General features: G+C 33.9%; 1 protein-coding gene across 1 annotated transcript; it reads left to right on the forward strand.

Moving 5' to 3' along the window:
* The first annotated feature begins 2,930 nt into the window (after nt 1-2,930).
* On the forward strand, nt 2,931-10,135 carry LOC139520308 (universal stress protein YxiE-like). Its single transcript, XM_071312840.1, has 4 exons — nt 2,931-3,096; nt 6,052-6,159; nt 8,794-8,912; nt 9,723-10,135. Exons 1-4 carry the CDS (start codon nt 3,015-3,017, stop codon nt 9,912-9,914), a joined length of 501 nt encoding a protein of 166 aa, XP_071168941.1. The 5' UTR covers nt 2,931-3,014; the 3' UTR covers nt 9,915-10,135.
* The last annotated feature ends 3,012 nt before the right edge of the window (nt 10,136-13,147 follow it).

Below are 13,147 nucleotides of genomic sequence, written 5' to 3' on the forward strand. Positions count from 1 at the left end.
AAAATATCTGTATCATATACCCAAACGCCTGAGTTTTTAGGTATAGACCCTTGCGTACAATTTTAGTAACTAAGTAGCCCTTTGTTTCATAAAACAAAGAATGACCAAGGTACAAGTATCTTGTCTTGGGGAGGGATAAATCCTACATTGTTAAAAATCACCCTTATTGAAACAAAAAATTCTCTGAGGCTGACATTATCAATATGCTTGATTTCTAAATTGACGACACATTTGTTACGTTTGTATGACGTATTTTTCAACAAAACAATCAACATTCCCATGGGAACTAGTCCCTCTTGTCGTCCATTTCCTTTATTCATATGAGGCTGATTTCATACATGAACATCTTAGGCAGAGAAAAGAAGTGACCAGTATCTTAAACTTTTCTTTATGCTAAAAAGATGATGTTATCTCACTGAATAATTAAAACTTTGGGGGCTATGTTGAACGCGTCTGACTCAAAACAAACAATTACGACAAAAAGAGATGATTTTGTAACAGCCACTATGTTCCGTCAGTTACTTTATTCCGGCGGAACTTATCAACTAGTTATTTCGTTCCGATGGAACTTTCCAACTAGTTGTTTTATTCCGATTGCAGTCGAAAAGTTCCGGAAAAAAGTAGCTAATTGGAAAGTCCCGGAACAATGTAGCTCGTTTCGAATATACCATATATTTCGTCCTTTTTGTAGAAAGAGGGGGAAGAATGGGTATCAGTATAAATAAGAGCAAATCATTAATTTACAAGAATACCCAACGCATTGAAAGTGGTTTCTTTGGGGACAAATATGAAAAATGGGCATGGAACTTTATTTTTGGAGAAATAATGAAAAAGTATTTAAATTTTGATTTACTGAGGAGGGGGAAGAACAAGCTCCTCAGTCCAGCAAAATTTAAGTTGTATTTCATAGCTCACATAAAACGGAATAAGTTGCATTATTATGCAAATATGTAGTATTCATATTACCTTCAAGAGAGGGAAGAATACCCCCTCCTCATGTGGGTCTTTGCATCAATTCTCCAAATGGAAGTGTCACGTGTGACTGGTCGATAAGTTCCGTTGGAACTTTTGGGCTAGTTTGTTTAATAATATAGTTCCGGTTTTGACTTATTTGCCAAAGAGGAACTTTGTGGCTAGTTGATAAGTTCCTTTTGACTTTTGTAATTAGTATGTTGGTTTCCCTTTGAAAGGTTCAAATATAATATGTTGCGCTTTTACTTTGCATCAATTCTCCAAATGGAACTTTCTGCCTGGTTGATAAGTTCCGTTGGAACTTTTGTGCTAGTTTGTTAATTCCGGTTTTGACTAATTTGGCAAAAAGGAACTTTCTAACTAGTTTATATACTCCTTTGGAACCTTTCAACTAGTCACTTTGTTCCGGTGGAACTTTTAAACCAGAGGAAGAACAAAGTAACTAGTTCATACGTTCCCTCCGGAACTTTTCGGCTAGTTAGTTCTTATCGCCCGGAACTTTCCAACGTCGGAACAAAAGAGCATTTACAATTTCAGATTCCTAATTGTGAACTTTTCATTTCTATGTAGCAACATTCCAGCAGCACCTGCATAGTATATATCTCCCAGTTATCTCTTAGTTATAAAAGGTTGCAACTACTGCCGCAAGGAACAGCATGGTTCTATCATTGGTGTTGAAATGAAACTCTCCTCCTGGTATAACTTAACATTGAAAAATTGTTGATTAATTCAAAGTCACTTGACCATGTCTCATTTTTCATGGTCCAGTACCTTTAAATTAATTGACAAATTTTTTTTCAAGTTAAGTTTAGTTTTCGGCCTAACTGAGTTTTATTGATAAGAACTACTACAGTAAACATCGATATTTTCTATAAAAATTACAATACTAACTGTACATATCAGTTTGTCGACCATTTTCATGCCCTGTCCACTAGATCGTGGTCCAGAGACTGAATTAATAAGCAAATAGAAGATGCCCACGAAATCGCGGTAAAATTCAGAATTGGGCAAAGGTTGAGTTTTTAAATTTCTCGGCGGTACGTCAACTGAGCATGCACGGAAGCGTATAAGACACGGATCGATCACGGTCTCCGAAATTGGACATTTTCTCAAAAGTTGGCGTTCTCTGTGGAAAAAAATATTGTTTCAAAGACAAATTAGAAAGTAAAAAACACTACATTTCCAAACGTCATATCATAAGCCTTTGCAGCTTCTTTAACTGCGTCAAAAACTTTGGGACATGGTGAGATTGTAAAGTTTGACAAAGTTTGGATGAACGTCAATAATGATTATGATCCAATCACTGGAGTATACACATCTCCAGAACCAGGGGTGTATCAATTCTCATGCTCCGTAATGACACAAAACGATAAAAAAAAACTTCGAGTGTACCTGTGGCAAAATAAGAAAAGGACAGTGGCTATTTATGCTGGTTATCCTGGTTATAATACGGGAACTCTAAATATGATATTAGATCTTAAAAAAGGCGACAAAATGTACATTAAACAACAAGTTAAGGGACAGACATACATGTACAGTGAATCTGCAAGCAACTTCAACATATTTTCTGGATATCTAATTCGGTGAATGGTATACACATAATAGTTGAATAAAAGTAAAAAATATTTTCATTACTTTCTATTTAAATTGTCAATTGAACAGATGCTCATTTGGAATAAGCGCTTCCATTGCAAGAAACGTTTTTATCGATTCGCTTCTTCCATAGACTGACAAAAGAATGTCTGAAAATTGTTTGATTTCTACTTTTAAATCTCACCCGGATGATATTAAATTGTCCTGTTCATATTTATACATAACTTAAAAAGATATGTAATATGACGTCAAAAATGGCTTTGTAAGACAAGTAGAGAAGTGATATTGGAATGTGATTTTCAGCCAATTATAGCGGCTACTATACCCTCATACACGAGCGAAATATTAACGATATGGTGACAATGATTGCTTGCCATACATAGCATAAAACTGATATTGAATATCCCGTTTGTAAAGTTCACTGAGCCGATTGCTCAATACAAAATAAAATGGATGAAGAAAAATCGGCGCAGAAAAGAGTTGTTGTTTTGGCGATGGATGGTAGCACCGATGCAGAATCGGCCTTGCAATGTGAGTTTCAGTGCTCTTTTTTTTTGTCAGTTCTCTGTATTAGCACAGTCTCGATTCATGCGTGTGCAAAACATCATTCATGATTAGTAATCGATCAATTATAATGCAGTTATGCCTTATGGTTAATATATGTTTCTTTTGGTGGTAGTGAAGGCCAGTACGTGACCTTTGACATGGATCTATACATTATAATTACACCCAAATACACACACAAATCACAAAAGTAAGGAAAGCCGTTTATATCAATTTGAGCCTTTAACATGTCAGGTATGTTTATGAATTTTGTTAGTAATTAGGTGACATTGCATGTTGCTTTTTTTTAAATAAATATTATTCAAAATTGTCTTGTACATTTTAAGTGACAAATTGGATGCATTGTCGTCATGGAGTTAAAAACACAGCCGAGTACACCAAGGAAGATGATAGACGAAGAAATTAAAAGAACTTTATCATATATTTCTGATACTGATAGTTTTCACGACCTATTCACATATATTTATATTTCATGAAAAGTTGTCCTATTATAGCGACGCTTCCTATCACCTTGTATGTAGGGAGCCCCCTTCCCTATTTCCCCCAAAGGTGACATAGGGATATAAATAAATAAGGTCCCTTATCGGTCTTCTCACGACTGGCAGTAATTCCTTTTAAATGGAGAAGTATACAATTTTGCAGCCGGTCAAAATGGTGACGCACTGTCACTGTGGATTCATTACTATTTGTGGGGATAACAATTTTCGTTAATTTAGTCGGAATAGGTGAACCACGAATTTTAAGGTTCAACGAAGTACAAATCTTCTAAAGTGCGAGGTTTTGGCATGCCACAAAACCAGGTTCTTGAACCCACCATTTTTTCCTTTAAAAATGTCCTGTACCAAGTCAGGAATAGGGCCATTGTTATATTATTGATCGTTTCTGTGTGTGTTACATTTTAACGTTGCGTCGTTTGTTTTCTCTTATTTTTGAGTGTAATTTCACATTGCGATAAGACGTGTCACGGTACTTGTCTATCCCAAATTCATGTATTTGATTTTGATGTTATATTTGTTATTCTAGTGGGGTTTTGTCTGATGCTTGGTCCGTTTCTGTGTGTGTTACATTTTAGTGTTGTGTCGTTGTTCTCCTCTTAGATTTTTGTTTTTTGTCCATGGATTTATGAGTTTTGAACAGCGGTATACTACTGTTGCCTTTATTTGTATGCATACTTTGACAAAATCACAAAAATACTATATCACTCCATTCCACGAAAATTGGTACCTATGAAAATATATGCATCCACAGTAAGTAAAGTTCGATGCCTCTCGAAAAGAGAATGCCATGCTATTTGTACCCAGGCTAAATGTTTGCCCTTATCTAAATATCCAAATTAATCTTCATTTTCAAGTGGCAGTCCAAATTCTCTCTATCTCATCTCGGACGGCCATTATTGCAGGACGACAGGACCTGCCGTATTTATTTATTGTTAAATTGTTCCGGCTCTAGTACCTGAACGTGCATGAAATATTTGCCACTCACTGAACATTAAACAACCAACACTCAACTAGTCAATCATCTCGCATTGTTTATAATTTTTAGCGTAACAGTAAGAACTAATGCACATGTGTCCCCTTTTAGATATCTATATTTGTTTACAAGTTAAATACAAAAGGTCAGTAATAATTTTCAAATAGTTTTTGACACATCCACATAGAGGTCTACGGTAGGTGGTCCGAAGTGACATGTGTTCTTTAATGTTTAAATGAACACTAGCTATGAGATGTATAAAAAAAATCTAATATCTTTTTTTTTTTGCTCAATCAATAACGAAATGCAAATACATTGTAGTGAAATAATAATCGCTTTTAGCAGCAAGTATTGTTCAATTTTGTCAAAATAAGCTAAAAAAAAAACCATTGATTATGAATTATTCACTTGCAAGTGAATAATTCGACCTCAATGAATCCGTATTCATGTGAATTTCAATTTAACCCCTTAGCTTGAGATGGATAACGCGTGAATTATATATGTGTAAAGTTATTTAAAGGAAAATAGTGTCAACATTGAAAGTGAAACAAAGATAAATCATTTGATTGACTGATTCGATCCACAAAAAATCATTCTTATACAGGTAAAAACGATGATAAACATTTATTTTTCATCTATAATATGAAATTAAATAGACCTAGAATAATCCAACAGCACGAGTTTTCTTAATCTTTATTTATGTTTACATCGCTTATATGGTCATTGCATGACTTTAGAGGTCAAACTCGATAATTTTAAAATTAGATGGCGTCTCGACTAAAATACACACGAAACAAAGCTACGTATTTTCATGCTCGTCCCTGTTTACTATATATTTTCGACTTTTAATAGTTTGGATAAATGTTTTACATTGTTATAAAATATGAGAGTTTGGTTCGGTGAACATGAATTGACAGCAAGTGCCCCTTTAAACAAATCAAAACCTAGAGAATTTCGTTTTAGGCCCTAAGCATTATGTATGATGATTAGTTTTTTTTCTGTTTTAAAACGGCTACATGAGCGGACCCAGGATATGATCTTGAGGGAATTATTTTTTAAATACATTTTGCTCGGAAAGTGTAAATTTTTAATTCGTGTTCTATTCTTTTTTCTCTATTAATATTCATGACATCAAAGTACAATCCATAGATCGACTAGATGACAACAGACAATAATTCTCAACAAAAAATGAAGAATTTGATTGAGCAACGTGACCCCTACCAATATCAGAATTGAAACTAGATGATCCCTTCACAAAAACACTAACTATTAACATGTTGGCAATTAATTTCCTTGGGTTGCCAAACAAATCTAGAAAAATGTCAGAGTTTAAATAATAAAAGAAAATATGAGATTAAAATTATTCAGCCAATATTTACTTTACAAATACAAAAGTTATAGCATAGCAATATAGTAATGGACAAATAAATAAGTGAGTTTACGATTTTTCAGGGTTTTCAAAGAATATTTATAGAAAAGACGACGAAGTTTTTGTAATACATTGTTTACACCATACAGCCAATCATGCCATGGGATGTACAGAGCACATGACAATGGGAGGTCAGTATGCAAATCCATTTGTCTTAATCGCGACACATCATCCAGTCCTTCTGTTCATCAAATGGTTCTTGTATATTCAAGGCCGTAACTAGGCATCTTATTTTAGTGAGGCAAAATAATTGAGCCAAGCGAAGCGAGGCGAATGTTTTTTTTTTGGAGAGTATGAAATGAATGGTGCAAAATCCTGCATTCTAGGTCTTTTTAGAGAGTTTGATAATGTTTTGAATTTGGACACTTTTTATATAAATTTTTCATATTTTAAGACTTTTACTAACACCAAATTTTTAACAACTTTATTTAAATTGATATGTAAGATAATCATCCAAATATCACTGATTTGAGTCTGCTGCCAGAACATAGAACATACATCGATTCAGTAGAGTTTTCAAAATTTTTCTATGGACGGTTCAATCAAATCGTTTCAGAATCATAATTTGGTCTGCTGATATCCTTATCGCGATGAACATGGAGCATGACAAGACCGCACAATCTCTCGCCACTCATGCATGCTCTTTTCCAAGTTTTCAGTTGTTCCAGAGCACATCATCATCAACACAATGATCAATGTCTTCTTCCAATTCCTTCTCCATCAGCAATTCGGTAGCAGCATCGGTAGTAACAGTTTTGTTTGCAAAAGGGAATTAAGCTTTCCTGTAAGCACCATTATACGTGGTATTTTAGTTCCAGAATCTATTAATTTAGGGGTTAGGGTTTGGGGGTGTCCGATTCCGAAACCCCGAATATAAAGAAATGAAATTCCGAAGTCCCGAATAAGTAAAGACAAAATCCTGTGTTAAAGGTTCTTCGATTCCTCAATAATATCAAATTGGAATATGGGATATTCTTTCAACTTTTAAGATTAAAGAAACATGGATAAAAACTAATCCATGCATTCATGTTTCATATTATTTATATTTCATTTATCTGTAAAGAGAAAGTTTAAAGTTCGTGAAATGAATACGCAGACAGGATTTGCCCCCTTGCGATGCCCAGTACTTGATTTGTCAAAAGTTGGTGAAACGGAGAAATGAATACGCAGACAGGACCAGTACTTTATTTGTCAGTCTACTTATCGTTTTTTGATTGTTCTAATGAAGTTATATGCAATACTCAGACTCTGTTCACAAAAAAACTAGTTTACTAGAATAATTCCTTCTTTACCTTCCTTTTTCTGCAAGAGCCTGTTTTTAACTAAAGAGCCATGATGATTATCGTTACTAGAAACATCACCCGTTGAGATGCTGAATTATATACAGGAATAATAGTTTAAAAGGAATGATGACAAGTTATAGAAATTAAGGTTGAGACAGAACAACAAATGACTATTATATTTATATATATATATATGTATTTAAAAAAATAATCATTGTCGAAATTTTAGTGAGGCAATTGCCTCACTTGCCTCAAGGGTAGTTACGGCCTTGATATTGTTTTCCTAGTTTACCCCTTCGATAGTTTCAAACAGAACTTTCAATTTATTATGGAGGGTATTAATTATTACAAACTCTAAATGTGTTTGCAGACCGTACTTTGACCTATAAGTGTTTACTTTTATAAATTGTGACTTGGATGGAGAGTTGTCTCATTGGCACTCATACCACATCTTCTTATATCTATCATAACATGACAGGACCTTGAACTTTGTTAATTGTGGATGCAGTTATGCATGCAGGGTATGCCGGGATTGTCCAGATATAGCTCTTCCTCCAGCATTCAAGCAAGTAATGCCATAGTATGTGGGGAGTTGGCATGTTATATGACAAGGATGTGCATTTTGTCATGAATTCGTTTGTTTAATGCATTCTGGATACGGTTTATATGGATTGTCCATTTTTATTTCCCAAATTACAGAGCCCATAAAGGGCATAAAATCAGATACAATTGATTTACCTAATTGGTAACAACAACAATAAAAACGGCATATATACACATATAAAGGTGTACATGTTATCAGAGCTTTTCTTATTCAAGTTTCTACAAATGACATGATGTTTAACTTTGTCATTTTGAGGTGCATCATGCAAGTGGGTATGTGACTTGTTTGTATAGCCCTCTCATAGTTTTCTAGCCAGAACTTTTATATAAAGCGGTTGTCCGTGCAGATACTATAACAGTGTGTTATTCTGTGACAGGATGTTAACAGTCAACATCTATTTTCGGCGCCGTATCAAAAATTCCAGAAGTTTATTTTTGTCGTCACATAATGCTGTGAAAATGTATTTATTACTTTAATACGACATTTGATAAATGAATTTACCACTTTAGCCTTAAATACGTTAAGAACAGTTTTTGCCTGGATATTACATTTACAAAGGATTTTTTACCCCCAGAAATAGATTACCTTCGATTCGAGCGTCACTGACGAGTCTTTTCTTCTTTAAGACGAAACACGCGTCTGGTGTACAAAATTAGAGGTCGGATTTTTTTTGTTGAAACTTGTGAACAGGCATTTTTTTCAACCTTTTTAGTCTATTTTTCTTCATTTCGTGATAATCGCAGAAAAAGTTTCAAACAGGAAATTTCTGTTTATCTGCCAACAGTGTCTGAATTGTTTTAGTATTATTGGTTGCAAATGTTGTTCTATGATATCCAGACCCGTTAAAACCGCTTATATTCTACTTTTATTCTTTTCAGTTTTGTTCTCTTCTTTCCAATCTCTTAACTTACAAGCTATAGAAAAGGCATTCCAAAAAGAAACAAACGATGCAGTTAAACTATGCAGTCAACTTGAAGAACTACTTAAAAAATACGAGGTAAGAAGAAAGAAAAATATTACATTTTTTTTATTTGCATATATTTTTCAGTATCATCAGTATTGTAACATAAAATTGAGAATGGAAATGAGGAATATAACAAAGAGACAACAACGCGACCAAACAGCAGACAACAACCAAAGGCCACCAATGGGTCTTCAACGCAGGGGGGAAATCCCGCACCCGGAGGTGGGCCACAACTGGCCCCTAATTAAAAATGCGTCTTTCTACGTTGTGATGATACACTATTATTTCAGATAAGGGTGCATTAAGGTTTGGTACCATTAAAACGTTTAAACCCGCTGCAATTGTTTGCACTTGTCCTAAGTCAGGAATCTGATGTTCAGTAGTTGTCGTTTCTTGATGTGGTTCATAAGTGTTTCTCGTTTCTCGTTTTTTTTATATAGATTAGACGTCATACTAAACTCCAAAACATATAAATGAACTAAAATTTAAAAACATACAAGACTAACAAAGGCATATCGAGATAACGATTTAATTATATCGAAATAACGATATATATATTGAGATAACGAAATTTTTTTTTTTTTTTAGGTCCCCTATGGGCTTCCGTAGGCAAGAGGCTCCTGACTTCGGATAGGCATACAAAATGCGGTGGGGTTAATTTTTGTGTGATCTCATCTTTCCCCCTGGATCTCTAGCCATATAACACAGAAGTAGAGCATTCAACTTTCATATTGACAAAAAAAAACGAGACAGACCAATCGTTTATTCCGCTTTCAATGTCACTTGGAGTAAAATTATTCACGTTTTTGCTGTACTAAATTGTTTCAGAATTGTTCATTTCAGATTGAAGGTAAAGTGATACGTGTGCAAGGAGATCCTGGTCACAAAATAGTAACGACTGCTGAGGAATGTAAAGCGTCATTGATTGTTCTAGGAAGTCGCGGACTCGGAGCCATCAGACGGACAATTCTAGGAAGTGTCAGTGACTACATATTACATCATTCAACTGTTCCAGTACTTGTATATCGAGGTTGACGCCATTTTAAATTGCATCTCCATTTATAATTTGACAATCACTGTAAACTTTGCAAAGAATGTCAACGGGACCAGTGACTAAGATTTGTTTATGTTTTCAAATCTAAAAATGATCAAAAGTGTTATTTCTAAACAGAAAGTCATTCCAAAAGATACTCAACATTAATACTCTAAAATGGTTGTGGCTTTCTTTAATTGTAATAAATGTTCATTTTCTCTTACATTCTAGTGTTGGTTTCTCTGCCTTAAGGATTTACTATTAGACATTTCCCTCATTTATTTCACAAAGAAATTATGAAAAAAATCACAGTATCGCATCCTGAAGCTTGTAGATTTTGAAATATATTTCATAATTGTCACTTTTATAAGTCAACATCCATCGTAATGAATCGGTCAAATCTTACATCACCGTCTATATATATTAATGATACGTTCCAATTATCATATTTGCGTATACATGCACCTGAAATTCTGTAGACTTTTAATTACAAATACGTTTCAGGGTAAGCAATGAATTTTGTTAACGGTCTAAAATTATTTATATAACCTGTGAAAGTTCTCACTCATTATACAGTAGCGGATCCAGGGGGAGAAGATGAGTCCGGGATTTGGATCCCCCCGAATTCTCATGATCAGTGCTTTTAAATAGGGACTTATAGTTGGAACCCTCCCCTTGTTTTATTTTGAAAATGTCCAAATCTGCCCTTGTTATAAAAATACCATATTATGATTGGAATGTTGCCTTAACATAGTCCACAACAATTCTCTGCAATTGTGTTTTGCCGAAATACTCTGAGCAGAGCTTGGAAAAACAAGTAAAAAATATAATGGACTACTGTACATTTGATAATATGCGAGACGTGGAAAATAGACATAAATATAAGGTTTCAGAATGTGTTGAAGTTGTTTATATAAAACTTGAAGGATCTATCAACACTTGTTATGCTTAACCATCGCTATTGAAACAATATTCAAGAATAAAATTATTGGTAGATGATTGCTATATACCTACAAGAACGATTTTGGACTATGTTGTCTTTAAGATAAAAATGAAGACCTCTCTAGATCTAGACGACTTCATGAATTGGTAAAGTAATATTTACGGAAAATCTGTGTCGCATATGACAATCTTCATGCTCAAGTTGTTGAAGCCACAACTATGTCCTCGTTTCCTTTTTTATAACAACACGAAAAAGCACTTGTACTTGTACATGTCATGAATGACTTGCGGTTAGACGCACAATTATTGAGCTAAAGTCAATTCAACTTCGTTGAATTTTCAAATTTTGGTGTAATCTATTTGTATTTTGTTTATAGGTTTCGTTTGTTCTACGTACAATACATACATACAAACTTGTTTCCAGGAATGAATTGAATGTTTATAAATCTATTTTAGTTGAATATCTTTAGTTAAATTTCAAAAGCCATCTCTCTCTTTACAATATATGTACTTTAATTATTATTATTAGGTAGACCTTGCATTGTGGTTAAAATTTGGTAGTCATTCCAGGGCTGTAGTTACATGGAGGCAAATGAGGTAAATGCCTCATGTCGGATATTTTTAAAAAAAAGTTGAAACAAAAGCTTGCCATATTTGTTTTTCACGGCTAGTGCCTTGCAAGAAGCAAGTGCTCTTCTCTCTCTGATGTTGCCCCAGTTAGAAACACGGGGCACGAATAACATGCAGGGCCCCTGTATGTTTTTCTTGACCCATATTTCTAAATTACTTTAAGTTTTCAGTGTTGATGGTCTATTGTTTGTAGTTACCCGGCTTTTTCTGATTATTTATTGTCCTACTTTATGACTATAGTCTAAGTATTGATTTTCATTTGTAAATCTAGTAATTTTGGTTTAAACTTGAGTTTATTATACCTTTCGTCTAATTAAAAAAACTACATTAAATTGTGAGAATATTTGAAATTAGCTCTGGTATCAAATCATTTGAAAAAAACAATGTATTGCAATATATGACCTTTTACATTGAAGGATTAAACTTGCATTAAGTCGTGTTCAGACTCTTTATACGGTAATAGAAACTAAAGGAGTATTGAGTAAACTTGCATGGGACTTAATCGAACACAAACCCAATACTAGTAAATAGAAAAAATACAAATTATCAATGGTCAGGGTTTTAATTTTATTCCTGTTCTTCATCTTGATAGTCGCTGGAGGGTCTTCAACATGAAAGAATCATTAATACCATAAAACAAGATCAAGATGGTCCCTATATAGTGTCGACTTATGCGGTATTTAAAGTAATACTATATAGTACTTCACTGTCACTATATATTCAAATTCAGTCAGAAAAAATCACCAAAGTCTAAATACAATACAAGACAAGAACAGACAGATTCGGTAATCACCGTATTAATGATTTTGAGCATAACGATTTTTGCCTTATCCTACATATCGGTCTTTTGATGTTGTCCCTAAAACCTAAAAGTCTTAAATCACATTGAATTTATATAGCTTGCTTTGAGACCAGAATATTGTCGAAAAATAGCTAAAAATTGATAGCTTTTCAGAGTAAGAAACGTACAGTCTGGGAAACGCTCAGAATGCACGATTTTGCGTCATTTTTTTTTCTTGAACGAATTTCGTCCACATTTCATAAACATCTTCTAGTTTCTCTTTTTCAACTTTTGGCTGATTGTAACTTGCCGACTGTTATTCAACGATAAAAATCCATCGTGACATAAAAAAAAAATCCTTTACTAACTAGTCTATAACTTTAAATTCAATGTTTAAGTCTATGTCAAAGTAAACTAACTTAACACAAATATAAGTTAATTCATTAAAATGATTCGTAGACATCTGTAAGAAAAAAGCTCAAATGTCACTCCGGTCAATTTAATATTTGTGTATAAAAATTTAAAGCGCAAATGTCCATAACGTGAGGGTACCCAAATTGCACCTATTATGACAGTTGTTTAACCTACGTTTATTTATGTTTCAGACAAAAGTTTTCATTATGTGTTTATTTTGAAGATGTATCATTATTTACTATATGGTTTCACCAAATTAATTTTGAATCCATATGAAATCATAGGAAAATTGGTCTAAACTGACCTTCAAACCATCAATGATTGTGTAATGAGGAGTACCCAAATTGCATCCATGCTTAAATTCGCATCGTCAAAGGTCGAATAACAGAGCTTTTGTTTAATTTAATGGGTACTCGGTGCAATTTGGGTACCGTTGCGTTAGTGTTTGGAGCGCAAATGTCCTATCTT

This window comes from Mytilus edulis, chromosome 4 (assembly GCF_963676685.1).
Source record: "Mytilus edulis chromosome 4, xbMytEdul2.2, whole genome shotgun sequence".
Lineage (NCBI taxonomy): Eukaryota > Metazoa > Mollusca > Bivalvia > Mytilida > Mytilidae > Mytilus > Mytilus edulis.

Bases quoted from the DNA above. Each gene is read 5' to 3' on its own strand.
- LOC139520308 (XM_071312840.1), top strand. From the start codon at position 3,015: ATGGATGAAGAAAAATCGGCGCAGAAAAGAGTTGTTGTTTTGGCGATG. The intron at 3,097-6,051 runs GTGAGTTTCAGT...ACGATTTTTCAG, and splicing joins TGCAGAATCGGCCTTGCAAT to GGTTTTCAAAGAATATTTAT. The intron at 8,913-9,722 runs GTAAGAAGAAAG...TGTTCATTTCAG, and splicing joins AACTACTTAAAAAATACGAG to ATTGAAGGTAAAGTGATACG.